Source organism: Coccidioides posadasii, chromosome 2 (assembly GCF_018416015.2).
Source record: "Coccidioides posadasii str. Silveira chromosome 2, complete sequence".
NCBI classification, from domain to species: Eukaryota; Fungi; Ascomycota; class Eurotiomycetes; order Onygenales; family Onygenaceae; genus Coccidioides; species Coccidioides posadasii.
This window is the reverse complement of record NC_089408.1, coordinates 630,914-657,578: the sequence shown is the minus strand read 5'-3', so window position 1 is coordinate 657,578 and position 26,665 is coordinate 630,914. Positions and strand designations below refer to the sequence as shown.

The following is a 26,665-nucleotide window of genomic DNA, read 5'->3' as shown; positions in this document are numbered from 1 at the left end:
GTATTGGTGGAAAGTACAACGTAAATATCCTTTTGATTAAAAAAAAGGAAGCAAAAGAAAAAAAAATTTAGAGGCAGAGTATCCTAATATCGAGTTGGTTTGCTCTACGGAGTAGTTGATTGATGAATGTCTCTTCGGCTCAGGTTTGGAGGATAGGAGAGAGGTGTGCACGGGTTGGGAGCTTGTGCCAGCGGGACGCTTGGCAGCGGATTGTTACTTCCCGAGGAACGAATGCGCAATCTATCTCCATAGGTGAGGTAGCGAGTGCCTGAAGTACATGTTAGGTTTTCAGCAATGGTTCCCGATCTCAGTGGGAAGGATGTTCAGTAGGTGCTCGACCTGCGTCGTTGTTGCAGCTTGCAGTGGCTGTCTGCGACTTGCTTGGCGGACTCGCGGTGAGCCTTGGAGCTCGAGGAAATTTAGCTCCCATCGACTCTTACATAGGGATGCAGCCGTACGGCCAGGAACGGAGCAGATATCTGCCATTACATTGCTGACCCCCGAAACATCCCTTGTGGTATGTTATGACCTCTGCTTTATGCACGCGGATGCCGCGAGCTCAAGAGAGCTATAATCCTTATTGATAACTTGAATATATCTAGGACCCTGCAGCCGTTATATCCAACTTGCCCGTTCTCCCGCGAACATCGAGGTCTTTCCAGAATGTCCCTATACTTCTCGCTACCCCTGCGCTTGCCGCCTGGGCTCACGCTCGCAGCACTTTGCTCCCATCCATAATGGGCCATATTTTCCAAGATGCGCTGCGAACGGACGAAGAGATTAAAGATATATATTCTATATCGGCTGTTGTGGATAAGCTGCCAATACCAGCAGGACTGGTCTCTTCGGCAAGGTCGGCTTCGCCTGAAGACTCCCCAGCCTTCGAAAAAGAAGGGTGCGAAGGAATCTCGCTTTTGATAGCAGACCAAGAGTCCTTATCCGGAGACATAGTCCGGCCCATGCGAAGACGGGATGTCTCAATGCCTGAAATCGAGCCCACAATTACGTATGCCATGACTTATGAGCAAGATGGAGGTGAAAAAGTTTCCACTGAAGTTGGGGTCCGCATCGCAAACACGATTTTTGTCACCGGCACACCGCGAACAATGCTGGCATCACGTTGGCGGTTTGATGAGGAAATTGGGAAATTGAAACCAAAGGAAACGAAGGATCTTGTGATTTGTCGAATCGAATCTAATGCCAATTCGTCTGTCACGCCGTTTATACCTTTGCATCCAGTTACGCAGCCTAGGAAAGTCATTACAAGCATGGGGAACGTTCTGAGTCAGATTTCAACTGGAAATGGTTCCACAAAATCCGCGCCAGCATCGGCGGAACTAGAGAAAGCCCTCCCAGCATATATCGATAAGCATCAGTTGCAAAATCGCAGGCTCGCAGTTTGGGCTCTCGTCAAACCCGAAGAATTACATTGCTCCTCAGAGGCTAGCCCTGAAGCCAGTGGAACAGACGACGTATCTAATGCAATCAAAAAGAGTGCTCGCCTTCACCGTCTCATGAGCGGAGGAGGAGGGTGGGGTAAAAAGCAGGGTCTGCTTTCTCTAGATCCTGAATACAGTTACCAGGAAGAGCACAGCTCTGGCCACCGTCGTCCTATTAATGAACTATTCGAAAGGAACACTATTGAGCCCGATATCGAGCAGACAGCCTTCGATTCGTTCCCTAGCTTTATGGAATTTAATAATGGAAAACTCGTAACGCCACTCTCCGAGGCTGCAAAGCCAGGAGATACCGTACAGTTTTTTGTTGCACCGTTAGACACGGCAGTGCCCATCCACAGTCCACTAGGTCATACGAATTCTTCGCAGGGCTCTCAACCCGCGGAAGTGGCGGAACGCTTTACCTTCGGGGTGATTCCTTCTGTCGAGACTGCTTCCGTCCCTGTGGCAGGTCTTGAAAATGACTTGCGATCTTCGACCCAGGTATCCGATAAGCATCTTATTGTGGTCCCAAACCATTTTGGGGCGCTGTCTGAGAACGGTATAACTTTTACTACCTTCGAGCAGGATAGCCTGACGGGAGCTGACGAGCGGGCTCTCGAAGTGTCCGGAACAAAGATTGATGTCCCTGGCTCAAGAATAAGCATCAGAACCCAATTTAAGTAAATATTAACATCTTTCTCTGTATATTTTGTAGACAATTCTTTGTTGAAGGGCGGATGTTCTTTCGTGAGCTGCGCGTTCTCAAACCTGACGTCGGGGAGCGATGGAACGGCAACGGTCTAATCACGTGACTCCAACCTCATCCCGTAACGAACGAACGTCTTCAAGCTTCGCAGCGTGACAAGCTACATCGTCCATATTCTCATCCTTTTCTCAACTCTCATTCAGGCACGGTTCCTGAGGATATTATTCATTTAATTAACCTACTTTTTTCAATCTGCAAACCTCTCCTTCGACTGCGCGCGTTTCATTTCCGGTGTTCAGGTCCACGCTTGTTCATAATCTCCCAAGATGCCTTCAGACCTCTGGTCAGTTACCCTCAAGACTCCGATGTGCAAAAGCAGAGAATACGGGTTGTGCTGCAAATATGTGATAGAAATACTGATTTTCGAGATGTCTCTAGCCCCGTTTATGCGGTCAGTTGACACCACCTTCGTGCTAAGATGCTTCATACCTGTGTTGGACGTCGATGGCTGGGCTGAACGTATAACGCGATTGTCCCGGCATCCATCACCATGAACATCATTCGATTATAACCTTGATGCTAACATTGATCGGCTGTAGCCATTCTTTGGTGCCCTAGGATGCTCTTCTGCCATCATCTTCACATGTTTCGGTGCTGCCTATGGGACGGCTAAGGCCGGTGTCGGTGTCTGCTCGACAGCCGTCCTGCGACCAGACCTGATTGTGAAGAGTAAGGATATTAGTCCCTTTCTGCAGACCTGAAGCCATTCGGTGGAGGTCTTCCGATGGCGTGGGGAAGCACGCCACGTATTCTGATTTGCACTGACGCGTGTTGGATCTAGACATCGTTCCTATTGTCATGGCTGGTATTATCGGTATCTACGGGTTGGTTGTGTCAGTCTTGATAGCAAACGACTTGGGCCAGAACAAGTCGCTGTATACTGGCTTCATTCAACTTGGTGCAGGCCTTTCTGTTGGTCTTGCCGGTTTGGCTGCAGGGTACGCTCTTTTCATCATTTACACCTCCTTTATTGAGTGTCATTCAGATCGAATACTGATAATGCTCTTAGATTCGCCATTGGCATCGTCGGTGATGCTGGTGTTCGTGGAACAGCCCAACAGCCTCGCCTCTTCGTCGGAATGATCCTGATTCTCATTTTCGCAGAAGTCTTGGGTGCGCTTTCTTTCTTTTTAGACATATTTCTAGGCATAGTACTCTAACTTGTATTATTAGGTCTTTACGGACTTATTGTTGCCCTCCTTATGAACTCGCGCGCCTCGGGCGCTGAGTGCTAAGCATTGAACGGCACTATATGAACATTGTTCACCATCACTTTCGCGTACATCAGATGTCGATCAAAGTTGGTGACAATGTGTTGACTAAACGTATAGTGAGTGTGAATAGTGATGAATTTATTATCATGTTATGAGCATCCCTTTAAATGAGCTAGGGTGGACGGCCTAATAATCCCTCTATTATACCAAGCCTGTTTCGTTCTGTTTGTGGTGGGAAGAAACATGTATCCAAACTCTCATTCTTGGGCTTACCTGAGCTTTGTTATTCTACCTCTCTGGGATTGCACCTTACTTCATCTTAAATTTTTCCTCTCTTTTTGCCGGTTTTTATTATTATACGCATGCCGCCTTCGTGTAGCCTCCTGCCCTTTGTTACTATGCCGTAATTGTTTTTTTGGTACCTGTGCTAGACGTGGATTTTGAATACTGTGGGCTTGATCATCTTAAACCTCGTGTGCATGTATATGTATGTGTGCCTCGTATGTACTGCAATCAACGCGTTTTATGGCTTGGAATAATGTCTTGACTATTGAATAGGATATTGAGAAAATTGTGGATCGAAAGATGTATGTAGTCTACAAAACACATGTCTTAAAGAATACATTCAGTCCACAATATTTACTTGTTTCATGTATTGATTGAATCTATGTATAAATGCTTGGAAAGGCGAGATCGGATAGACGAAGAATAAGACTTTGGATGAGCTGCAAGCGTCGCCTCGAGACGTCTAGGGCTGTATATAGTCTAGCTGGCTTTGATTACCTTGTCGACGGAAAGCAGAAATGGAGATGGACGCGCGGGGAAAATGAAAGCACAGCCTGCAATAGAGCCAAATGGGAGAAAAAGAGATGCATGAATTAACAATAATGCCAACTATTCTGAGAGGTACGGGGAAGAGTAGTCAAGAAAAAAAAGGAGACACCAGGAATCAAACAAATCAAAAGACAACCCGGAAACTCAACACGCCAATATGCCCCAGAGATTCCAGTGGAAGACTGACTTCATCAATTCTTATCAAGTCTGCGTCTCAAAGTCCGCGTCTTCCGCATCAGTTTCTTATATTTGTGTTTCTTGATCTTGAGTTTTCGCTGTCTCTTAACGCTGATGGCGTACATGGTTCTGTTTCTCCGCTCCATGAAAGCTTCCCACTTCAACTGTCGGATTCGCATTCTATCGAGGAAACGACTTGGTAATCTAGCAGATTCGGGGGTGTGTTGCTCTCCCATAGCTTCTGTCTCGGTTCCCGATGGCGCCTCCATATCTGTCACACGGACGAATGGCGTTGTGTACGCTTGGTAGCTCTTCGAACCGTCCGCGTGGCTGGATTCGCGTATCGTTAGGACGGTAGAATAGCTCTGCTCACTCTCGGTACCTTCGGCCTCAACATCCATGATTTTGGCCTGCTGGGCTTCATCCATAGGAACGGGCGCTGGGGGTGGATTGAAAGGTCTTAGCCGCTTGGCGAATTCTTGCACAGATATTCTCAGATCTTGCATGGGCACACCGTCGAGATGGGTAACATCGGGCTCTGCGTTGCTAGCAGACGCTTGGGTTACAGCCGCTCTAAGATCGCTATCCTCCGTCGATTGCTGGTGTCTGGGAATGGCGTTCTCAATAACGTTTACAGCCGAAGCTATCGTGTAGATTACGTCGTTTTGCCGAGCTTTCGCTTGTTTCTTCGCTGAAAAAATGGTAGAGAATGCTTCGGAGGTTGATGCCGGAGGTACAGTCGTGGTTACAGACATTGGACGGTGAATAGAAAAGAAAGAGGCGACATGGATATCTGAAAGCGTTTGTCCCAATGTAAGTATTAAAAGTATGCTTTCTGGGTAAAACCACGTGATTTGAAGGGTTGGCTCTCTTGAGTACCCTCCACAAAATGGAAAGAGAATGATTCACGAACCTTGAGGGTGTAAATGCTGAGTAGAAGGAACACTAGGAAGGTTCAATGTGTTCTTCGGTTTCGATTTATTTTCCTTTGCCCGGCGTTTCGATCGTTTCTCAGTTTCATCCTTTTTGGACGGGCTTACGCTTTTGGCTGGGGTCTGTGAGGAAGCATCGAAGCCTCTGGAGCCATCACTAGGAGGAACTGGAGGTTTGGAAGACGAATATCGCCGCTGCTGGGTTCGAGGAGTGGAGAGATTACTGGCGGAGCTTGCGAGGACGATGGTGCATGGGCGCGGCGCCACGGCCGGAAGACTCACCGTTGGCGCTCGGGCCATACGGCATATAGAGGATGAAAACATTTTGAGAGCAGCAAGAGCTTTCAGAGCACAGCTCCTGTGCAAATTTTAGAGAGTGGATGAGAGGGTGGTGGTAGATCAATGTCCGCTGGACCTGAGGGCTTGTTGTGAGCAAGTTCTGCTACCGGGGAGTTCAACCACATTGCCGCCATTATGTAATCGTATAATCACGTGTACAACGCCGCATGACGTGACCTCAGGAACAAAATTGCATAATTACCCGGGCTGAATGCTCTAATACGGCATACGGGTGGTTGAGCTTCATGATCGCGGTAGAGTCGATTCATTTAATGGAATTCTCCTGAAGTAAATAGCTCTGTGTGAAGAGACCATATCCTGGTGCTCTCCAGAACACCTTGAGAATACACAGCTACGCAAGAGGGGTAACTAACTAGTTAACTAACGCCAGGCCAATTCGTTCTGTGTCGGCTGGTTTCCGTCTCAACCTAGTCACTAATCGAGTCGTTCGCAAACGCGGGGTCAGGCAGCTGTATGAGCGGCAGCCAGGGGCAAGCGAAGACCACAACCATTAATCATGTTTTCATACTCTATCTTGTCGATCACTGCGCTTCTCAGCTAGCCGCTTCCGCAGCCTCCCAAGTCCGCATGTTGCTCCCTTCCTGGAGAGACCTTGTGGAGAACCTGACCAAGAGCACAGAACAAGTTGCATCGTTAAACAGCAGCATTGAAACACAGTCAACCCATAATTTATCGTCCCAGCATCTAGCGTAACAATTCCCGAAAATCGGCGTGAAAAAGTACCAGGATCGAGTCCTTCCACTGCTTTAAAGTTTGAGCCGGTTCGAAGCCCAAACTCGCCATCGCGACCTAAAGAAACACAAATGATCCTCCCATAGCTTGCATATGCGCACTAACCCTGAATAGCTCGATAAGATGTCGCCTGCTTAGAGAATATAAAGAAAGGGGTGGTGCCCCGAGCGATTGTCTTCGCGAGTGCCGCCACGAGTCAAAGAAAAGCGCGCAAGGAGAAAGGCGAAAGCATAAAGTTCTATCAGACACCAGAAAAATTAAACGTATCGGGCAAGGAATATAAAAAGAAGCGGAGATAGGCCGAACGTCAAGGGTTTAAATACGTGTGGGCATGAAAAGAGAATATGGACACAAGAACTATTACCGTCTGCAATGGATTCGAGCATCGCAAATGGTTCCCAACTCAAAGGGAGGGAAAAAAAGGAAAGGAATATAGAAACTCCCGAAAACTAAAAATATAGGAACATAGTAGCAAGAGACATAATTGCACATGGTAGGATGCAAAGACGCAAATGCAAAAAAAACATCATCTGCAAGGAATGCGACTTTTTGGGTATCACGGAGCCTACAAAACAAGGTTATTCAAATTCTTTTGGATGATCATGTCCTGCACCGAGTCCATGGTCGCTTTTAGAAGAGTCGTGTCGGTGGCATTAGTGTGATGGACGTAGATTTCTCGCTCAGGCATACGGGTCATGCCTTTGAATCTATCTGAAAAGAATTTCGTTGCTGCCTGGTAGTCGCCGTCTGGGCCCTTGAAATCTGGGAAGTGCTTCGACACGGGTGAAGTAGGGACTTTTTGTTTGAAAAGGTCAATTTTATTGAGGAAAAGGATGACTGGTTTTCTCCTGAACCACTCCCCGTTGACCAGAGATTCGAAGAGCATCATCGCCTCGTGCATTTGATTCTTGATGTTAACGTCAGCACCTTGGCTATTTGCATCTAACTCGTGGAGATAAACTCACCGCAGTCTGGTCTTCGACAAGACACTGATCATAGCCGGATAGCGCAACCATAAAGAGTAGACATTGAACTCCTTCGAAGCAGTGGATCCACTTTTTACGCTCTGAGCGCTGTCCGCCAACGTCCATCATCCGGAAATTAATCTGGCCTAACTCGAAGAGGGTCTCAGTGATGCCGGTCGTGCGCAGTCGCGAATGGAGCATATCTTGATTATTCGGAAGCCATCCAGGTGTGAATATGCGGTCCAAGGAATTAAAGTAGCTTCACAAGTGGTCAGCATATACTTCGATCCTGCAAACGAATGCTGGTGCCTTACTAGTCGAGATTGTCGTGAAGAGCAAATTCATGACCTTTTGCGACAGCTTTTTGAACTCCTGGATCCGCCCACATGCTCTTCATCGCTTGTCGAACGTTTAAATCGGTAAACGCCTCATCAGACTCCACGTCTGCCTCAGTCTCTTCTATGACTTGCGCGAATGACTTTTAGATAAGAAAGATCAGCAATCGATATATAAGACGTGCTTGACAGCCATTGTAAAGGGGGCTACTGAGAGGACCAGGCTAACCTTTGTGTCAGCAGCCTCAAACTCGATTCCTTCAGCTTCCATTATATCCAGCAAGATTTTAAAGGCCACAATCATGTTTGAATAGATAATAGCGCGGGTCTGTCGGCGTTCATCTTCTGGGAAACCGCCTGCATGGATGATGCGCATCTGCTTTATGATAGTAGATTTTCCTGATTCGCCAGCGCCTGATTTTAAAATGTTCTTAGAAATTCATTTGATAATATGGAGCTTGTTATAGTGCAGCATACCGAGTAAAAGGATTTTGACTGTGCGATCATATGTTTTCTTGTCCATTCGTATCATTTTGTCAATGCTTGCATTTTGTTTGATCGCCTGCCGCTCTTCAGGGCTAATCTCCTTGGATCCAGAACAGCCCATGGTGAAAGGCTTTTAAAGTCCCTAATCACTAATCCATCAGCTTCCAATGTTAAATCAGGGAGTTCTCGTCCCGGAAAATCCAGCCAGAGTGGAGTCGCGAAACAAAATAGGGGGCAGATAGTATTGTTCAAGTCGCGGACATTGAAATAGATGTAGGTTGTAATAGCGGGGGGGAACAAAGATCTCTTACTGCAAGAGGCTATCTATATGTGTATGAGAGATAGTTAGTTTTGTTCAAAAAGAATAAAGAGGTTCGCATACCACTCACCAGTTTAGAACTCAGAGCAACACCTGACAACCAAGATCATAAGACAACACAACAGAGCAAATAGGCAGAGTAATTTTCTCGGAGGCGATAAGGGGAAAATTATTGCAGGGGGAGTATGAGTGAATGGCTGGGTGAGGAAGATGCCAAATGGATAGGAAGAGTGAATGTAACCCAGGAAACACAAGCTTTACTGAGTTGAAATGCGGTCACAATTCGGACGACAGGCACCCAGATAGACCAATTATAATATGTGAATAATGTATATTCACTGTTCAAGAGTGAAAGTGAATCAGATCATGAAGGTTAGTGGGCTTTGAGTACACAGTAGGCAGCCTTGTCGTCTCCTCGATAGCAGCGAAGCAGTGGAGCGGAATGGAAGGCCGCTAGAGATATCGACCGAGCGAGAAGAGTATGGTAGGAGATTTTTGACAGCCTGCAACGCAGGCTTGCTGCATCCCCTGGAAGTTTTATTGGGCGCGCCGGCGGGAAAAGATGCGCATACCCCGTACGCGGTATGGCGTTGCTGGGGTTGCTGACAAGTGATCGGGGCCGGGGATGCTTGTCTCGGTTGTGATGGGGGGCCACTTATGTCGCCTCCAGCCACGAGGTTTCATCAATTATGGTTCTCGCCTGGCAGATGAAAATGCGAAAGCTCGAAGATTCTGCATAATCGAAAGAAAAATAAAACAAATCTAAAATACGGAATCAAGGGAGAAAAGGCGCAGCGCGTAGCTAGTAGGGCGAAGTCTACTGGGGCCCAAGCACTGCGAATTTCCCCACAAACTCTTCCCTCACCCAAGCGGCCGAGTTAACTAACTCAATAGTCGTGGGTCTATTCGGCACATCGGGTGGGATTATCGATTTTCAGATGTCTTTAAGCCGCCGTCCGACACTAGTTTTATTTTAGTGGCAACAAAGTCAATGCTTTCTGGAGGCGATTTCGGAGGAATGCGCGCTTGTCACAGAATTGAGAACCGTGCGATGAGGGCAGACCCGTCTTTCGCAGATGAATAGCCTAACAAACCATTGTTAAAGCAGCCTCGTGTTATGTTGGATTCGAGGCCCATGTTCTGCATGTTACATGAATGCTGTCATCCCGCTGTTTCATGAAGACCGTGGGGCCTGGATTGCGAAAAAGACAGAGCCAATCAGGCCGGTGAGAGAGTCGTTTCTTGGTTCCCCTGTCCCATCCGAGTCCTGGCAAGGGAGATACGATCTTGCTATCTCCGCCGGGATCCCTCGCTGGGCGAACAGCGGGATTTACTAACTTGCATGAAATTCTTTTTGGCCAGATTGGACTTTGTAACTCAGGGGAAAATCACCTACTCTACGGAGAATACAATGACTAGATCTTGCAGCGAAGCAGGCCACGCGAGCTCCTCGTCCGGCTCGTTTGCAGCAAACAGGCGCGAGTGGCGATGAGCTTTACAAATTGCAGTCCACGAGTTCCAGGTCAAATAGCGTTACGGCCCGCGTCGCTCAGGCCTTGGCGCTGATGCAATCCCATATCCTTGGTCCGTGGGAACTCTATTATCCGACATTATCGAGTTCGATTGCACTTGACGGGAGCTGGGAGACACTCAGGCGTTGAAATGCATGGTTAAGTGTTTGTTGTACGGAGTAATGTTGATAGATTTCGATAAGCACTCTGGAAGGAACAAACAGGCGTATTTATCCCGCATCCGCGATGACTGCGATTCAACCATCGAGCGAGAAGCCATGCTTGTACCACAAGGCGGTCGATTCTCCTTAGCCAATTCTCTCCAATACTAGTGATGGGTAGGGAGTACAGGAAAGAGCTAATCAAAGGCAAGACGGAGTACTTTGATGAATGTTCTCTGCCTGGGCAAAGCATTCAGTTTCCAGTCTCCGAAAAGGACGGGGGAAACAGGAGGAAACATCTCGACAGCATCAAAACAGAGGAGCAAAATTTGTGCATAACATCCTTGCCCTCTACGGGGTACCCAATTGCGTAAAACAAGTGGCAGATCTCCACATGGCAAAGGCAATTCCGGCATTGTTTCCGGATTTCAGGCGTGTTTCAGCGTCCTTGAAGAGCGATAGCCTATGCTCTGTACTCTGGACAAAAGTATGCACCAGGGCCCTCCAACATCTGTCTGTTCTGGGAAGCAGCTTTTTCAAATGAAAGGTGCGTAACTGGTCGACGTCCGTTAGCCGGTTGAACTCGGTGGGTATCTTAAGGAGAGCGACCATATAACTCAACGGGAAGCGTCAGTTGTGCTGCCATGTAGTAACTTGTGTACTACACGCACAGCAGTTAACTCTATTAACCAAGTACACTGAACGTTGCAGAAGCTCTTATCCTTGAAAAACCAAGACTCAGGGGCGGAAGATCGAACACCTATCAAGTGCCGGCGGGCATCGAGAATCGAGCTTTCGGGATAATAACCCTCTGTATTTGGAAACATCAGCGCGGTGCCGTCTTGGCGAGCATGCCACCTCAAATTCCAGAAGCTGAGTTCATCCTCCGTAAGCTTCAGTCTTTCAACTAACTAATGCAAGGGGTAGGCCCACGGAACCCGTGAATTCCCAATTATGATTCGTCGTGATCGCAGGGCGGGATCCCCATGGCCTGCATTTGGCTGTGTCCGGTTCAGACCGGCAATCAACGCAACACGTATGGATCCAGCGCCTCCCTGGGCTTTTGTCAACGTGGGAAGCAAAAATCAAAAGTCAACCTCAATTGCATGGGCCGATATCCGTTGTCGTTCTTCGAATTCGGTTGCATTCAGCTATTCCGGACCTCGAGTGGTGTCTTTTTATCCAAATATCGACGAATAAGGTCATAACACCACAAGAAGAAAAGGGGAACATTCACTCCACTGCGAGCATTGAGTCTTGATCGAGCCTTCACGCCCCTCAAGACCAGAGAACTGCAACTTCCCTTGATTCCGGTCCCTCTCCAAACCTTGTCGCTGCCCTTGTCCAACAAAATACATATGTTCCACTGACCGTTGGGCTCGCAACCCAACGCTTGTGTCGTGGACTTTTGGGATTTGTGCCGCCATTTCGAATTAGACGTCCGAGTGGTAGGCAGGGTCGCGAATATCCCGTCACTGGCAGCAGTTGTTAGGAATGTGGCCATAATCCCGGCTTTTGCACTCTTCCAAGATTTTCCCAGGTTCTAGAACTCTTCGCGAAAAAGAAAAGGAGGGCTAAGTGAAATGAGAGTTCAAACTCTTTGCTAAATTAATAGTTGCTGATGGTGTTGGAAGTTTAAAACCTTTTTTTTTTTTTTTTTTGAAATACCTGCTGGCAAACGTTGTTCGATGTCACATCTTGGCCTATGGGACATACAGACAGAGCACTCGAACATGTGAAAGGTCGACCATATTCCCTTAATATATGGAGTACTTGCGGGCTACCATGCCAGATGAATGGTATTGAGTTCTCAAATGTTTTCATCGCAGCGTCATGCTATCCTCTTGCCTGGCGATGAAATGACCATTATTAGTTATATGGAGCGGTCGCGAGACAAGGGATCTGGCTTCTTCTAGCCAACATTCAACTTCATATGTTTCTCTCCCAATTTACTCCACAAACAATATATTTTTTACTCCAGTACCCTCTTGTTTCCTTTTCCTTTTTTTCCTCTTTTGTCTTTTTTTTTATTTTTTTTTATTTTTTTTTCCCCGATGATTCTCACCAAAATGTACCTTTGATGAGATTTTCCTTCTCCAGAAGAGCAAATAGGTTGCAAATATCACCCAGGGTATCGTGAAGTCGCACATACTATAGGCGAAACTGAAAAGTCCAAAGTTCCCCAAGAAGCTCTTCGCAGCTTGTGTCTAACGCGAGTTATGGGACTTTGCGTTTCCACCTTGTGATCTCCAGGTCTAATTCAAATTTGAAGTTGCTGGTTCATCTGATCCATCGCAGTGATTCAATACAATCCAGCCTGTCATTCATTCTTGGCCTTGAGGCTGGATTTTAGTAAGTCATAAGTTGCACTGTGTGGTAAAGTACTTACCTTCCTCCCATTCTTAATGTTAGGTATTTAGGAAATTCACACTAGGTCCAAACCAGGGGAACGATATATTAGCAGATGAGGCACGTTGGTTTCTTCTAGTGAATGCTCTTGCAATACCCCTTTAATGGATAATAGCTCATGATATGTCCATCAAGTGGATTTCTTAAAATTTTACGCCAGATAAGCCTCGAGGCTTTTCGGATCCCTTGTTCTGAACTACAGATGACGATATCAATATCGCACCAGTGGACTATTGGAGCAGCAGCCTGAAATGGATTAACTGGGGGTAACGAACAGGCTTAAGCAAGCAGAAAGGTTGCCCACACTGGGAAGTGGTAGCTACAGTAAAAATGGTTGAGAAACGTGATGGTGAGCAGCATAACAAAGCAACATGCATCTTCTTGATGACTATTGTGAGTGGGACACCTGGATTCTGGCTTGCCCCGGGACCCAATTCTCCCCCCCCCCCCCCCCCCCCCCCCCCCAAAACCACCACAATAGCAGATATTGAATGGCCACATTGTCTTGATGCAAGAGCCCTCCTGGTAGTTGAAGAGGATATTGCAAACGCTTCCGCTCCGACGAAAGCGGACTTTCTTTAGCTCAATGTGTTGAAAAAGCCATGTGAAAGATGATGAGGGGAAACACGTTGATCATAGAATCAGCTTAGAGCCAGGACTACATTGTACGTCTTTTCTACCTATTTTGTCTCCATGATTGAAGGATACAAGTTACATGGCAGTTCATGGGCTTCTTGATCTCCGGGAAAACAAAGTCTCTCGCCCCCAAGGGCGTCCCTCGTCGAGCTCCATGTTGAGTTGTATTCCGGGTGCACCTGGGAATTGGTGTGGAATGCGAAGCTAGAGCTTTTACATCATGGAGCTGCTATTATAAATTTCTGTCTCTCTTTGCCATTACGAGAAAAGGGATGCCACCATCGAATTGCTCATATTTGTATATTCCCGGCTACTGCGTGACCTCTTTCTCTTTTTGGACGCTTTTCCATACCACATGCGTGCTCTCTCGATATCCGGAATGAGGTTTTGGGCCTTTTCTATATGCCCTGATAGAAGCATATGAAGCCAACACAGTTGGCTGGCTATGAACTAAACTAAAAATCTCCGCTGATGCGTAGATGCATTCGAATTTACGTCGTGGGGGCCAATTGGTATCTGCATATTTCCGAACCCGCGCTGATTATGACTGGCTTGAACCCTCCCGTTAGGGGGTGGCCATCGTTCCTCTGGAATAAAAATAAATATCTTAAACACATTGTAATATTACTGGCTCGAAGTTCAACGCGCGATCTTCGACGTGCTATAAATACTCTGATCACGATTTCGCCAAGGACAGCCATAGTGAATCTTGACAGCTGAAATTCCTCAGGTACTCGAACCTCGGAGAGAAAAGTGGGTGCGGGTGTGTGGGGTATCCATGCAAACAGTTCGTCTAAGTGATATGCCTCCCTAGGGCTCTACGGGCAACGCCTATATTTATTCCCGGGTCGAGACGCTCGGGAGGGCGATGGCATGCTCAGAGATAGAGCGAGTCCAGTGTGTATTAAATAGCAGGCACGGTAAACTTGCGTACAATCGCTGATGTCAAGGCTAAATTTGCACGTCCTGCCTTGCAGTTTTATTATTAAATCTTTAGCCTTGAGCCTGTAGCCTGTAGGGTCATCAACAAACCGAATACTTTGGGTGACCTCAAAATAGTCAACGACCCAGCGAAATATGGTAGCCAAAAAGCTAACAACGGTGTCAGAGTTATGGGAAACTGAATCATGGCGGCGTTGGGCAATTTTTCGCATGCTTGACTCTCGTCCATGCACGCCGGTGACTCTTGCCTGCCATAGCGGCCGATCTACGCCCAAACTGGAGTTAGCCAAGGCATATTCGAGCTGTCGAGAGCCGCCTGTTCATGTATGATAGCCATGCCGACCGCGTCGCGATAAGCCGCTACCGAGGTCCCGAAATTTAAAACAAAAGTCATTTTATATATAGACATTTCCATCTATCTCAAACAGACTGTCAGGCCAGAGATCCCCGTGAATCTATATTATTTGGGGTTGACCGTTGAAGCAGGAATGCTGCGGAGAAGGTCGTGTCGAATAGCGTATCAGCTCCTCAGCATCCTTGCTGCGTTTTTGCCGGGAATCTCTCGTCATACTCGCCCCAAAATACGAAGAGATCCGGACGCGGAATTCACGATGGCTGCACTAATCGAAATCAATTTACCGATGGCATATGGTCGGTGACTATCCTAAGGAGAACCTATCCAAATCAGGGCCGTATAAAAGGGCAGCCACAGATACTCTGGCAATGGATGCTTTTCATTCACCCCAGCGGACTGAAATCTCGGGCGATTGAAATCTTTTGGTTAGTATACCGAAGCCGGGACAGAGCTATCACCAGGCGTGATACTTTGATCAACTCATAGCGCAGTCAAATTTTATCAAAACAAGTTCATGGATCATAGATTTGACACCAGGCTTCAACATTCTATTGAACCCCCGGCTTCACAGCCTTTGACAGTGGATGAATTCGAGAGCCATGTGGACTCTGGTCCATATTCCACTAGCGTGAGTGCTCCCTATGTGAGATCTCGGGCCGCCGGTCTGATATGACAGTATAGGAGACGATTCAGAAGGCCTACGCCATCAATTATAGCCCTATATCTCTACCGAATTTCCAGAGTCCCAGCTATTCAAGGCAAGAAATGATACCCGTGGAATATGTTGGTTCCACGTCGCTCTCTGAACGGCATCCTTGCCGCCGGAAATCAGCCTCAAATGCAAACGACGAGGCAGAAAGCCTTAGCAGTATGCACCTCGTAGGTATTTCACTCCAGATAGCAATATTCTCCTCTAATAAATGCTCTCACAGCGACGCCGTGCACAGAACAGAGCATCGCAGCGAGCTTTTCGCGAACGCAGGGAAAGACACGTCAAGGCTCTAGAGGATCGGCTGCATCGTCTCCACGAGCAGTACCGAGAGTTGCTGCAATCCTACGCCCGTCAATCGGAAGAAGTTGGGAGACTAAACGACAGGATAAAGGAGTTGATGGCCGAGCTCGAAACACTGAAACCGGAAAATGCCATGGAATTCAACAATATGGCACTACAGCACCGGTCAGGGAATTTTGACGCGCTCCCGTATCCACCGGCTGCATTTTCAGACCATCCAGACCCTGTATCCTATCTTGCAACGCCTTCGTCTCGCCCCCCAGGGTGAAGAAGCTAAAGCGATGAAGGATGAGAGACATGGGGGAACGGCTCGCGAGAATTGTATGTTGGGATAAAAGTAGTCGTCGATCCTGAGGGCTAGGCCCCTCACTTTGCCTTTCTTTTTTTCTTTTTTCCTTTTTTTCTTGCTCGACAATGGAGTTTGGCTTGATAGGTAGTTCCAGAGCATCGATATTTCTCCCCTCGCTTTATGTATACATATATCTTGACGAACTTCTGCGAGCCTTCCATTGTGGACCTAAACAGTGAAGATTTGAGAGCTTGTCCGTTTTGCGTTGGAATGCACATCCCACCTTGCCGGGTGGTTGAAAATGCGCTGCTTGGCCTGCCCTGCCGGCGCTCTCAGTCTTCAAGATCGGTTCTGGGTATCATATTAATGGTGGATATAGTTGCCCCTTTAGTGCACAGGCTGTTGGGTGGGGATCCACCTGGCGTCCACCGTGATGGTACGGGCGCTTATTGATAGCTTCCGAGATTGGCCCGCGCTGGAGGCGCCCGAGAATCCCGACTTGATATCGAGCCTTGAGACCAAGAAGATATACAATGGTCGTGTGATTGCTGTGCGCTTTCTCATGCTGTTCAGCCGCACATACGTGGTTGTGCGCGCTGTCGACCCTCGTCGCCGCGGTCTTCCAGGCTGACGGATTCCGTGAGCGTTTGGCAAACTCGCCCGCTCTCCTGCGCCCGCCCTCACAGTACCGGAAGAAGATGTTTCCGTAACATACAGTTACCGGACCGTAAGCAGATCGTGGTTTCTATTGGACAATTGCAAAATAGCAGCGTACCAGCAGTCTCCAATGAAAAAGCCAGAATCTGCATCAAAATTCTCCAATGGGAAGCCGAAAAATCCACCACCCCACCTTCCGCCCCCCACCGACAAAAAAAAAACAGACCGAAAGGAGGGGAAATTTTTCCTGAGGGCGTTGCATGACCGCGTTGCTGAGCCAAGGCAGTCGGCTTCCCTGTCATCTCGCAGGCCAGTTTTTCTTTTTAAACAGACCGGTACCTCATCCGCAGCCTTCAGGAGCTATCCTCAGATTTTTTCATACACTCAGTCAAGCCCCTCTTTCACGGCAGACAACCCCAACTACAACTATGACGGAAATCACACATCCTACCATCAAAGGTGCGTTGTCTTCTCTCTTAAATTTAAGAGGATTATACAGAGCCAAGCCAATTCTCAACTCTACAATGCTTGTACCTGTGAAGGATCTAACAATGTACTCTTTTCGCTACCGTAGATGGATGGTTCTCCGAGATCTCTGATATGTGGCCCGGCCAGGCCATGACTCTCCGGGTTAACCAGATCCTCCACCACGAGAAATCCAAGTATCAAGATATCCTCATTTTTGAGAGCACCGACCATGGCACCTGCTTGGTTTTGGACAATGTGATCCAGTGCACAGAGCGCGATGAATTCTCGTATGCTTTTCCCGGTTGATCCCGCGTTTATGCCCAGATAGGAGTCGCAAGAGAGAAGTTGAACTGACAGGGTCCTTGTCAATTCAGCTACCAGGAGATGATCACTCACCTTGCCATGAACTCCCACCCAAACCCCAAGAAGGTCCTCGTCATTGGCGGAGGTGACGGTGGTGTCCTCCGTGAGATCGTCAAGCACGAATCAGTCGAGGAGGCCATTCTCTGCGATATCGATGAAGTATGGGCCCGCACCAGTAGTCCTTAGTCGGCCTTGTGTATACCATGGGATGCTGACAGACTATGCCGTAGGCCGTCATTCGTGCATCTAAGAAATATCTTCCTGGCATGAGCATAGGCTTCCAGCACCCTAACGTCAAGGTCCACATCGGAGACGGCTTCAAGTTCCTCGAGGAGAGAAAGAACGAATTCGACGTTATCATTACCGACAGCTCTGACCCTGAGGGCCCTGCTGAGGTTCTGTTCCAGAAGCCTTACTTCGAATTGCTCTACGGCTCTCTCCGAGAGGGCGGTGTCATCAGTACTCAAGGTTGTTCGTCGCCGTCTCCTTTCTGAAATTAACCTCGTTGCACCCTTTTTTTTTAAAGTCCTACCCTCCTCTGCAGCACGACACGATTCTTGTTCGCCAAATGAAGTCCACGCTTCTGACGGCTTTACAGGTTATTCTATTTTGATCAGCAATTTCCCCTCCACCTCTCCACGCTTCAAATTCTTACTTCCCCCTTGTTTTGGTGCAGCCGAGATGCTAATTTATTTACACATCTAGCTGAGAACCAATGGCTTCACATTAAGCTCATCACCGACCTCAAGAAGCTCATGAAGGAAGTCTTCCCCGTCGTTGAATACGCCTACACCAGCATCCCTACCTATCCATCCGGCCAGATCGGATTCCTCGTCGCCTGCAAGGACCCCACCCGCAATATCCGTGAGCCCGTGCGGTCATGGACCAGAGAGGAGGAGGACAAGCTGTGCAGATACTACAACCAGGACATCCACCGCGCCAGCTTCGTTCTGCCAGGCTTCGCCAGAAAGGCTCTGGAGTAATTCCACACAGCTTGGGTAGTTAATGAGGGGTGTGTGGAAAGGAATCAATTAGAGATAAGGCACGAAAAGGAAATAACCATATTAGTCAGACATAAATAGCGTCTGTTGGAAGATAAAACTTATGTGATGTGATCCTGGAAATGAATGAGACAAAGACATGTCCCAAAAAAAGAAATCAACGGTTTTTTGAATGATAAGAAGAGAAATTTACGATGACCTTTCTGGTGCTTTTTTTTTTTCCCCTCCAAATCATTCTTTCTTATTTTTGTTTCTCTCTTTCTCGGATTTGGAACTTTCGAACGTTTGGTTTGGTTCTATCACACCAAGAGGCAGGAATTCCTCAGCTGTAGTACCATGTACGGACTAAATAATAGGAGCTAATGATAATGATAATTCTGCTTCTATTCACGGTGTCTGTCTACTGAAGGTAGGAAGCAGAAAAAGAAACTGAACGGACATCCTCAACATATCTTATCAATTATCCAGCCACAGCGTGAATAGCTTCGCCAATCAGCTGTTCAACGTAGGTAACACAGAATAGGTATTTTCCTTCGGTGGGTACTGTTTCTTCTTTTTTTTTCTCTGAGAAGCGCCTAAAGCAGCAATAGCATGCTATCTAGACTAAAACTCATCTATCACCCAAACTGGGAGTAATAAATCTAGATGATTTGCTTGAACGCACGATTGATTGGCGATCGGACCTTATAGCCCTTGTAAAAATCAATGGTCGCGAGAGCACGCTTGCTGATACCTTCTGGGGTGAATTCGAATTTCTAGGAAAAGGGAGGCGTTGTCAGCCTTGAGGAACTTGCAGATGAAGAATTACGTATATACATACCTTGTAAACTTCCTTGTAAGGGGCGGATGCTCCGAAGCGGTTCAAGCCGAACTGCTCGTGAGAGTATCGTTCCCAGCCCATCGTAGACATAACCTCAACGCTGAGGGAAGGAATACCGTCGGGAATGACCTGGAGACGGTATTCCTTGGGCTGAACATCGAAGATCTCAAAGCACGGGATCGAAACAACGCGAGCAGTAATGTTGTGCTTTTCTTTCAGGTATTTGGCGGCGTCGATGCAGAGACTGACCTCAGAACCCGTGCTGACAACGGTAATGTCTGCATTCTCAGCCTCGAGCGCCACGTATCCACCTTTGAGAGCCTTCTCAATGCTAGACGATTCCAAATGAGGGAGGTTTTGGCGGGTCAGAGCAAGGATGCTTGGTGTTGACTTAGAAGTTAAAGCAGAGTAGTAGGCAGCACTTGTCTCATTGCCATCAGCTGGGCGCCAGACCATCATGTTTGGCAAGGCACGGAAATGAGCAAGCGTCTCAATGGGCTGATGAGTAGGGCCGTCTTCTCCCAAGCCAATGGAATCGTGGGTGGCGATATAAATCACACGAACTTGAGACAAGGAGGAAAGGCGGACAGCGCCGGCAGCATAAGAGACGAAGTTCAAGAAAGTACCAGCAGCTGGGATCAAGGTACCATATGCCGCGATACCGTTCATGATGGCAGCCATACCATGCTCACGGACACCGTAGCGGAGGTAGCGACCGGCCCAGTCCCCGATTCCAAGGCTAGGAGGCTGGAAATCGTTGGCATTCTTCCATCTTGTGTTGTTAGAACCTGTCAAATCAGCCGAGCCTGACAAGAGTTCAGGAACGGCATCGTGAATTCTCTCGAGGACGGCTTCAGAGAGTTTTCGAGAAGCGACTGGTGGGTCAGATGGCTTGTAAGTGGGTAGGTTCTTCTCCCAACCCTCCGGGAGCTTCCCGGTGAGACGGCGCGTGAAGTCAGCATGGAGTTCGGGATACTCAGACTTATATTTCTGGAAGAGGATGTTCCACTCTTGCTCCTTGGCAGCTCCCTCCGCGGAATGTTTGTGGTACAGGTCATAAACCTCTTGAGGGACAACGAAGCTCTGTTCGGGATTGAAACCAAAGATTTTCTTGACGTTCTGGGCATCGTCGGCCTTGAGAGGGTTACCATGGACACCTCCAGTTCCCTGGAGCTTGGAACCAAACCCGATGGTAGTTGTGACCTTGATCACGGTTGGCTTGTCGGTGACCTTCTTGGCTTCTTCGATGGCGGCCTCAATGGCATCGAGATCGTGATCACCATCCTTGACGTGTAAAGTGTGCCAGCCGTATGATTCAAAGCGCTTCATGACATCTTCGGTGAAGGCAATCTTGGTGTCGCCATCTGATGGTGTAGTTAGCAGAGCATCTCTTAAGGGATGATTTCCAGTCTTCGCACTCACCAATGGAGATGTGGTTATCATCGTATAAGCAGATCAGGTTACCAAGTTGAAGATGTCCAGCTTGACTGGCAGCTTCGCTGGCAACACCCTCCATGGCGCAACCATCGCCGAAAATGCAGTAAGTGTAGTTGTTGATGAGGTCATATCCTGGCTTGTTGAACACAGCGGCAGTGTGCTTTTGGGCGATGGCAAGGCCAACAGCGTTCGCAAAACCTTGACCGAGAGGGCCAGTGGTCACTTCCACTCCGGGGGTGTCGTGAGCTTCAGGGTGGCCAGGGGTGATACTGTCAACTTGCTGCAATTCGGGTTAGTGCCTCGAAAAAGAAATTAAGTGGGGAGCTACCCCGCGCATAAAAAAAGAGATATACTAACTCTGAAGTTCTTCAAGTCGTCGAGAGAGACTTCATAGCCGAACAAATGTAAGAGAGCATACTGCAGCATGCAACCATGGCCGTTCCTATATGTGTCTCTGGTCAGTATATAAGATCTTCATTTAACGAGCCAATGAACGCGAGCTAAATCGCGGCTCAAGGTTGCAGCTGGCATGCAACGCCGTAAGACCATGAGCGAAAGCGGTGTGGAAAAGTGCGATGTAACGTACGAAAGGACGAAGCGATCTCTGTTAATCCACTGAGGGTTCTTAGGATTGAAGCTCATGAATTTGTTGAAGAGGACGTGGGCTGTAGGTGCCAGGCCCATGGGGGCACCTGGGTGCCCGGAGTTGGCTTTCGAAGTGGCATCGACCTGGACATTGCACAGGGCAGTTAGAATTGAAAATGACTCGATAAATAGTCCTGTAACAATAAGAGAGAGAAATTTAATTTGTTTTCTTAGCCGTGATTAAAGCATTTCCTTGGTATTGCTGGTGGGTGCGCTGGTGGTCGCCGTGACCAGGGTCTGCCATCACTCCCCCGCACATCCCACTTCGCGGGTATGCTCTGGCAATTAAGCAGCAGCACGCAAAGAAATACTCAATATGAAGACAATTTGCATCACGAGCTTCAATTGCATGGAACAGGGGAACAGCAATTGGGAAAAAAAGGTGTCACTTACAGCTAACACCCGGATGGTGTTGATTGCCAATCGATCCAAATCCGTATATCCCATGATGTCCGAGATCGGAGATATGTTAAGCGGGGGAGGTAGAGGGAAGAAAGTGCTGCCAGAACCAACTGGCAAGAGAGTGTGGAGTGGCAGAAAAAAGGGAAAATTGGAAAAAAAAAAAAAAGGAAAAAAAAAGAAAGTAGGCAAAGACGAAGCAGAAGAGGGAATGGAGGAGAGCAACGGAGGGGGATATAAAAGGGACAGGAGACGTTGCGAAGGAAGATCAGAGACTTTTGGAGTTTCGGGAGCGACTTTCTCACAGCAAAAACCTTGCTGGCGACGGTGGGGCGCGGCGGGGTGGATGACAAAGCCGCCGCCAGTCCGCATCCGGTAGTGGCTGCTGAGTCATCGTACCGTTGACAGGGATTGGCCGCTCCGTTGCGCCCGTTACGTCACGCCGCCGCGCTCCATGCTCCATCCCAGGTGCGTTGTGACAAGGATCTGTGCAGGTTCAGTTGTCGCTGTGAACGCCAAAGAAGCCAAACCGGGGAGGGGAGGAGGAAACTGCCCACATTCTTTGACCCTGTCATTCGGAGTGGTAAGGGAATACTCAGACGGTCCATGTCCATCCCTGCAGGAATCGGGATATGGCTCCTACGAATTTTTTTCCTGGGTGTATTTTTTTCTTTTTTTTTTTTTTATGGATTTGACTCTCCCTCTCGATTCCAGATTCACGCAAATTCAATTTCTTTGAGAGTTATTTTCCTGAGGTAGTCTCTGGCCCAGAACCTGCTGGGTGCATGATTGGCCGGAACATACATTTTAGGGAAGCTGGACACAGAAGACATGATTGTCCACGAACTGGAAAGACTGAGACACTGAAATGGTCACCTGAAGTATGAAACACTTTGGGAGCTGTCATAGCCTGATGGTCCAAAAAGAGAGAAAGTGAAAATAAGGAAAAACGAGAGGTAGCTATAAAGCTCAAATCTCTGGCTCGGATATCCATATCTGAGCAAAACGATCGCAGATCCAAAGCCAGAGTACACAGTACATCCGGCCAGCAATGGCCCGGTTTATGAAATATACATGCTCCCTTCGCAACAAGTGCTCATGTTCCAACAACAACGCCAGCAGAGAGCGCCAAACCCAAACCCAACCATGAAACTGTATATGTATGAATGTAGGTATGAATAATATGGAGCCAAACAAACCCATCAAAAACTCCAACTCTTGTGGCTCGCAAATTCGAGTAAGAGAATAAATAAATCATATCGGATCACATCACGCACTGCCGGATCCAGGAATCCGTCATCGCAAAGTCTGCACCGCTATCGTCCATGGTGTCAAGGTTGTGGGGTATCATGATCGCTTCGTATGCGTCCGCCATTGTCGTCTGGGTGCTGGGGACTTCTCCATGCTTATTCGGCGCCGGTCTGTTACCGGAGTTTGACCCCCAGCCCCCCTGCGGCCATCCGTGCTGCGCCGGAGGGATTGACGGTATCACTGACATTGGGGAGGACTGCTGCTGTGGCGCCTGAGCCGGCCGCTGATAACCCGAATGAAGAGTGGCGAACGTTGCAGGAGTTTCCCCGGCGCCGTATATCCCGTTGTAGATATTCGCATGCCCGTTGTCCATATCGCTCAGGACATGCTCCCAATCGGACAGTTCCATTCCACCGCCAAATGCTGCTGGAACCTGCTTCTTCTCACCGTTAAGCTGCAGATAGTCCATGCCCAAACCACTGGCAGGGCACTCGCTCTTATTTCGTTTGGCTTGGTCAGACATTTCTGAGCATCCACTGCGTGGACTGGAGGATCGCACACTGCGCGAGAGCTCCGGAGAAGAAACGGTACAGTTCGACCTGCGAACGCTATCTTTAGAATAAGTTGATATGTCTGATTCCGAGGAGAAAGAAAATCGTGTCTTTAGCGGTTGCAGCAGCTGGTCTCTAGCCGACGTGTCCCTCGACGGGGATGGCGGAACATCGGCCGTCAATTGTAGGTTTTCGCCACTGGCTCGTCTCTGCGCCTCCTCAGGCGATAAATTGCTCACAATCGCTCCAAATTCGGCTGCAGCCTCCGCGGATTCGCATTCCAGAAGGCTCATGGCCACATGGAGTGACTTTTGGCCTTCCTTGACCAACTTGCTATCAGGACTCAAATCTAGGCTTTGCCAGAGAACTCCGAGACCGGATAGAACGATGAGCTCGCGCTTATTGATGGAGAGAGTTAGGCTCATTCGTCGTTCTTCTAGCAGTTTCAACAGCTGTAGAATGTGTTTGGAGGAGTCAACGAGAGGAAGCATCGAGGGAGAAGCACTTTCTGGTTTGCCATAGCAAGCTGCGGGTCTACGGAGTAACATGCGGATAAAATAATAGATAATTGACTGGGACGGCCTGTTAGTTTCGTGCTCCTGAAGTACAAGCCTTGCCTTAAAAGGTGAACGTACCAGAATAGGCGCGCGGCCGCTAGTAAAGCCAGAAGTGGGTTTATCTTGAACGAATTCGACCCGAAGATGGGACGGCAGCTTCTTTAGCCAGTCATCCAATTCCTCTGCAAGCGAATGCATGGTGGGTAAAGAGATTTCGTAGCCAGCGGGAGAGGGATACAATTCCTCCAGGACCTTGCTCAAAATCCGAGAGGCTGAAAACAAGGCCAAAGCACTGGATATTCTAGTCGACTGCTCCGGAGGGGTGGGGATAAAGCCGGTCTCAGTCACATTCTCATCATCAACATCGGACGGATATTCGGTGCAGATATCTGACTCCGCCATCAATACCGGAAGGCCAGTCAAGGCGGCTGCAAACCTAATAGCACAGTAAGCCCGGAGTTTTGGCTGATGGATGGTGCCTTGGTTGTCATATCATACCGATCAAGAGAGTATTGACACCAGAACACCCTTTTCCGCGTTTCGCTCATGAGCGGATTGAAGGAAAACCTCTTCTGGCTCTGGTGAAGCCCAAGTTGCAAACATAAGGCAACTGCCAGTGATCTGTAGCGTAGGAGGGTCCTATAATCCGACTTCAGGGAGTAGTAAATTTCTGCAAGAACATAGCATTGAAGGGCAGACAAAGAGATATCCTCGGACAATGCTTCGAGTTTGGGGATCCAGCTCCGTTCGAAAAAGACAGGGTCCTGAGGTATGCGGGGCTATCAGGATAGTTAATCAGAGGTCAACTCGATTTGAGAGGATAAAGACCGAAGGCAAAAGGGGGAACTTACAGTTGAAGAAACCACGGCAATTCCAAAAATCAGGTTTAGCTGGGTTAATGCGTACTTGTCGTTCTCTATGGACTGGGGATTGGATGTGTATCGACTGTAGGTTCTGAGGATATCTGGGCGATGGACAACGGGATAGAGAGGTGCCCATTCTTGGAAAAAAATGTTGAGTAGCTGATCTGAGACAAGTCGAGGCGGCATTTTCAGTCTTGAATCTTGAAGCGGCCATGTGTGTAACGGAGGAGGAATCGTTGCATCTAAGGAAATATGGGCCGATGACTGGCCACTTCTCTCGAGTTTGCTTGCGAAGGCATCTTGGAACGGGTCAGCATTGTCGGCGAGAGGGGGAGGGGGAGAAGAAAGGGAGAAAAAGAAAAGGCTACGGAAGGCCAGTACCTAAGAAAGCCCTGGTGCTCGACGGACCCATGAAAGGCGAATCCTGACTCGGCTTTCTCAACGAAGACGCATTCTGGACGTGAATAAGTTCATCCCGATGCGTAGTTGTAGACGAGTCATTGCAACGGTGCATCACGGCAGGGTCGGATGAGCGAGGCGGCGACTTTCTTGATGTTGGTGAACTTGAAGGTAGCCGTGAAAGCATATTAATCTTCTCGTCCTTCTCATCCAGCAGGCATTTGAGCTCCCGCACCTCCGCCTCCAGCGACCGGACACGCTCCTCCAAGGACTCCGTGTATCCTCGCGGGAAGGCCCGCCTGCTCAGCTTATCGCTGGTCTTACATTCAAATCCGACATTGGCACACTGCGAGCAGCACGGCCGAATCCCATCACAGCGAATCTTCTTGCTTCTGCACCGATCACACGCCTGAGCAACTCGACTTTGCGAGCTGTTGCCAACTTTTATCACCTTCATGGGAAGTAGCCCGGGCATAGCGTTCGCAGTGGAGAGCTCCGAGGCGCTAGCCAGCGGCCTCCCGATCCCGTCAGGTGCAGTCAGTTTGTCGGATGGACGGAGAAAAAGGCGGCTGACGAGTAGGTTTCCTTGATGCGAGAGAAGAAAAACCCTGGAGAGGAGAGGGCAGGTTATTTACATGTAGGCGGGAGAGACTGAATTATGGATACAATCCATCCAAGAAGCAGGTACTCCCCATTATGAAGATCCTGGACCGTCCCTTGGCTCATCGTGCTGGATTTTTAGTTTCTCGGGGCCGAGCAGCACAGAATTGCGTGGGGCGGACCGTGGGGGGTGAAGTTTTGATATCCGCCAAGCAAGCTCCGGACGAAAGGAAGCCGGTTACTATTAGCAGTGCTGTTCGCCCACATCCCAACAACCAGCATAACCTTGTTGTCGAAGCTCTCGGGCCAACTTCGCAGATTACTCCAGACTCACATCTTGTGCACTCGACCTTCCTTGGCAACCTCGTGCGCGTTGTTACCACGCTGTGCCCAAGCTTCACCCTCCCTGATCTCCCAGACTGGGTGGTCTAGCATGCACCCCATGAAGCAGAGGCATGTGGTGAAGGGGTTCGTGGGCGTTCACATGGCCTTGCAGGGAGCTCGATCGGTGTCTGATTTGATAGCTGTAGAAATTAAACCCCTATCCAAGGGTGCTTGGATGCTCCCTTTAGCCTCGTGGCTGCATCGGTAACGCTGATCAGTGCTACCGTCAACTTCAGTGGTTACAGTCTGCTCCGATGCAGCAATTTTTCCAGCACAAGTTGCATTCACTGTTACCCTGTTTCTATCTCTACTAACATTCTTTGTTTCGAGTGAACTTACATACTTACACACATGCCTTTCGAGATGTCTGAGCGAGTGCACAACTTCACAAGGAGC

At 48.5% G+C, this 26,665-nt stretch overlaps 10 protein-coding genes across 10 annotated transcripts; 6 read left to right on the top strand and 4 right to left on the bottom strand.

Moving 5' to 3' along the window:
• Positions 1 to 197: 197 nt before the first annotated feature.
• On the top strand, positions 198 to 2,123 carry D8B26_002714 (uncharacterized protein; the record flags this gene model as incomplete). The annotated part of the gene is made up of 2 exons (XM_066123928.1): positions 198 to 517; positions 603 to 2,123. Exons 1-2 carry the CDS (start codon positions 278 to 280, stop codon positions 2,121 to 2,123), a joined length of 1,761 nt encoding a protein of 586 aa, XP_065980003.1. The 5' UTR covers positions 198 to 277.
• Positions 2,124 to 2,471: 348 nt separating this feature from the next.
• VMA3 (H(+)-transporting V0 sector ATPase subunit c) lies at positions 2,472 to 4,062 on the top strand (the record flags this gene model as incomplete). Its single annotated transcript, XM_066123927.1, has 7 exons — positions 2,472 to 2,488; positions 2,584 to 2,596; positions 2,745 to 2,874; positions 2,987 to 3,143; positions 3,215 to 3,318; positions 3,379 to 3,906; positions 3,978 to 4,062. The coding sequence occupies 6 exons, from the start codon at positions 2,472 to 2,474 to the stop codon at positions 3,438 to 3,440; spliced, it is 483 nt and encodes a 160-aa protein (XP_065980002.1). The 3' UTR covers positions 3,441 to 3,906; positions 3,978 to 4,062.
• Positions 4,063 to 4,096: 34 nt separating this feature from the next.
• On the bottom strand, positions 4,097 to 5,776 carry D8B26_002712 (mitochondrial 37S ribosomal protein mS38). The gene is made up of 2 exons (XM_003069176.2): positions 5,344 to 5,776; positions 4,097 to 5,223 (listed from the first exon to the last, which is right to left on the bottom strand). Exons 1-2 carry the CDS (start codon positions 5,684 to 5,686, stop codon positions 4,445 to 4,447), a joined length of 1,122 nt encoding a protein of 373 aa, XP_003069222.2. The 5' UTR covers positions 5,687 to 5,776; the 3' UTR covers positions 4,097 to 4,444.
• A 277-nt stretch (positions 5,777 to 6,053) lies between these two features.
• On the bottom strand, positions 6,054 to 8,382 carry D8B26_002711 (uncharacterized protein). The gene is made up of 5 exons (XM_003069175.2): positions 8,232 to 8,382; positions 7,984 to 8,168; positions 7,734 to 7,897; positions 7,420 to 7,678; positions 6,054 to 7,361 (listed from the first exon to the last, which is right to left on the bottom strand). Exons 1-5 carry the CDS (start codon positions 8,359 to 8,361, stop codon positions 7,020 to 7,022), a joined length of 1,080 nt encoding a protein of 359 aa, XP_003069221.1. The 5' UTR covers positions 8,362 to 8,382; the 3' UTR covers positions 6,054 to 7,019.
• Positions 8,383 to 10,460: 2,078 nt separating this feature from the next.
• Positions 10,461 to 10,775, top strand: D8B26_002710 (uncharacterized protein; the record flags this gene model as incomplete). Its single annotated transcript, XM_066123926.1, has 1 exon — positions 10,461 to 10,775. One exon carries the CDS (start codon positions 10,461 to 10,463, stop codon positions 10,773 to 10,775), a length of 315 nt encoding a protein of 104 aa, XP_065980001.1.
• A 4,312-nt stretch (positions 10,776 to 15,087) lies between these two features.
• On the top strand, positions 15,088 to 15,853 carry D8B26_002709 (uncharacterized protein; the record flags this gene model as incomplete). The annotated part of the gene is made up of 3 exons (XM_003069174.2): positions 15,088 to 15,201; positions 15,255 to 15,452; positions 15,506 to 15,853. The coding sequence occupies 3 exons, from the start codon at positions 15,088 to 15,090 to the stop codon at positions 15,851 to 15,853; spliced, it is 660 nt and encodes a 219-aa protein (XP_003069220.2).
• A 904-nt stretch (positions 15,854 to 16,757) lies between these two features.
• Positions 16,758 to 18,588, top strand: SPE3 (putrescine aminopropyltransferase). Its single transcript, XM_003069173.2, has 5 exons — positions 16,758 to 16,990; positions 17,106 to 17,286; positions 17,374 to 17,521; positions 17,593 to 17,830; positions 18,068 to 18,588. Exons 1-5 carry the CDS (start codon positions 16,792 to 16,794, stop codon positions 18,343 to 18,345), a joined length of 1,044 nt encoding a protein of 347 aa, XP_003069219.1. The 5' UTR covers positions 16,758 to 16,791; the 3' UTR covers positions 18,346 to 18,588.
• Positions 18,589 to 18,718: 130 nt separating this feature from the next.
• Positions 18,719 to 21,922, bottom strand: TKL1 (Transketolase). Its single transcript, XM_003069172.2, has 6 exons — positions 21,659 to 21,922; positions 21,207 to 21,349; positions 20,978 to 21,062; positions 20,606 to 20,900; positions 19,184 to 20,547; positions 18,719 to 19,118 (listed from the first exon to the last, which is right to left on the bottom strand). The coding sequence occupies exons 1-6, from the start codon at positions 21,710 to 21,712 to the stop codon at positions 19,005 to 19,007; spliced, it is 2,055 nt and encodes a 684-aa protein (XP_003069218.1). The 5' UTR covers positions 21,713 to 21,922; the 3' UTR covers positions 18,719 to 19,004.
• Positions 21,923 to 22,349: 427 nt separating this feature from the next.
• Positions 22,350 to 26,631, bottom strand: D8B26_002706 (uncharacterized protein). The gene is made up of 5 exons (XM_003069171.2): positions 25,268 to 26,631; positions 24,875 to 25,185; positions 24,522 to 24,802; positions 24,102 to 24,459; positions 22,350 to 24,038 (listed from the first exon to the last, which is right to left on the bottom strand). Exons 1-5 carry the CDS (start codon positions 25,758 to 25,760, stop codon positions 22,929 to 22,931), a joined length of 2,553 nt encoding a protein of 850 aa, XP_003069217.2. The 5' UTR covers positions 25,761 to 26,631; the 3' UTR covers positions 22,350 to 22,928.
• Positions 25,982 to 26,401, top strand: D8B26_002705 (uncharacterized protein; the record flags this gene model as incomplete). The annotated part of the gene is made up of 2 exons (XM_066123925.1): positions 25,982 to 26,251; positions 26,318 to 26,401. 2 exons carry the CDS (start codon positions 25,982 to 25,984, stop codon positions 26,399 to 26,401), a joined length of 354 nt encoding a protein of 117 aa, XP_065980000.1.
• Positions 26,632 to 26,665: the final 34 nt, after the last annotated feature.

Excerpts from the sequence above, each read along its gene's own strand:
- D8B26_002712 (XM_003069176.2), bottom strand. The coding sequence starts at position 5,686 with ATGTTTTCATCCTCTATATGCCGTATGGCCCGAGCGCCAACGGTGAGT. Across the intron at positions 5,224-5,343 it reads TCAGCATTTACACCCTCAAG|ATATCCATGTCGCCTCTTTC; the intron begins GTTCGTGAATCA and ends AAACGCTTTCAG.
- D8B26_002711 (XM_003069175.2), bottom strand. The coding sequence starts at position 8,361 with ATGGGCTGTTCTGGATCCAAGGAGATTAGCCCTGAAGAGCGGCAGGCG. Across the intron at positions 7,898-7,983 it reads TTGAGGCTGCTGACACAAAG|TCATTCGCGCAAGTCATAGA; the intron begins GTTAGCCTGGTC and ends CTTATCTAAAAG. Across the intron at positions 7,679-7,733 it reads CTTCACGACAATCTCGACTA|CTACTTTAATTCCTTGGACC; the intron begins GTAAGGCACCAG and ends CCACTTGTGAAG.
- SPE3 (XM_003069173.2), top strand. The coding sequence starts at position 16,792 with ATGACCGCGTTGCTGAGCCAAGGCAGTCGGCTTCCCTGTCATCTCGCA. Across the intron at positions 17,287-17,373 it reads ACAGAGCGCGATGAATTCTC|CTACCAGGAGATGATCACTC; the intron begins GTATGCTTTTCC and ends TTGTCAATTCAG. Across the intron at positions 17,831-18,067 it reads CGGTGTCATCAGTACTCAAG|CTGAGAACCAATGGCTTCAC; the intron begins GTTGTTCGTCGC and ends TTACACATCTAG.
- TKL1 (XM_003069172.2), bottom strand. The coding sequence starts at position 21,712 with ATGGGATATACGGATTTGGATCGATTGGCAATCAACACCATCCGGGTG. Across the intron at positions 21,350-21,658 it reads ACACCATCCGGGTGTTAGCT|GTCGATGCCACTTCGAAAGC; the intron begins GTAAGTGACACC and ends TGCAATGTCCAG. Across the intron at positions 20,901-20,977 it reads ACGACTTGAAGAACTTCAGA|CAAGTTGACAGTATCACCCC; the intron begins GTTAGTATATCT and ends CCCGAATTGCAG.
- D8B26_002706 (XM_003069171.2), bottom strand. The coding sequence starts at position 25,760 with ATGCCCGGGCTACTTCCCATGAAGGTGATAAAAGTTGGCAACAGCTCG. Across the intron at positions 24,803-24,874 it reads TTGCCGTGGTTTCTTCAACT|CCCCGCATACCTCAGGACCC; the intron begins GTAAGTTCCCCC and ends CTATCCTGATAG. Across the intron at positions 24,460-24,521 it reads TGTCAATACTCTCTTGATCG|GTTTGCAGCCGCCTTGACTG; the intron begins GTATGATATGAC and ends CTGTGCTATTAG.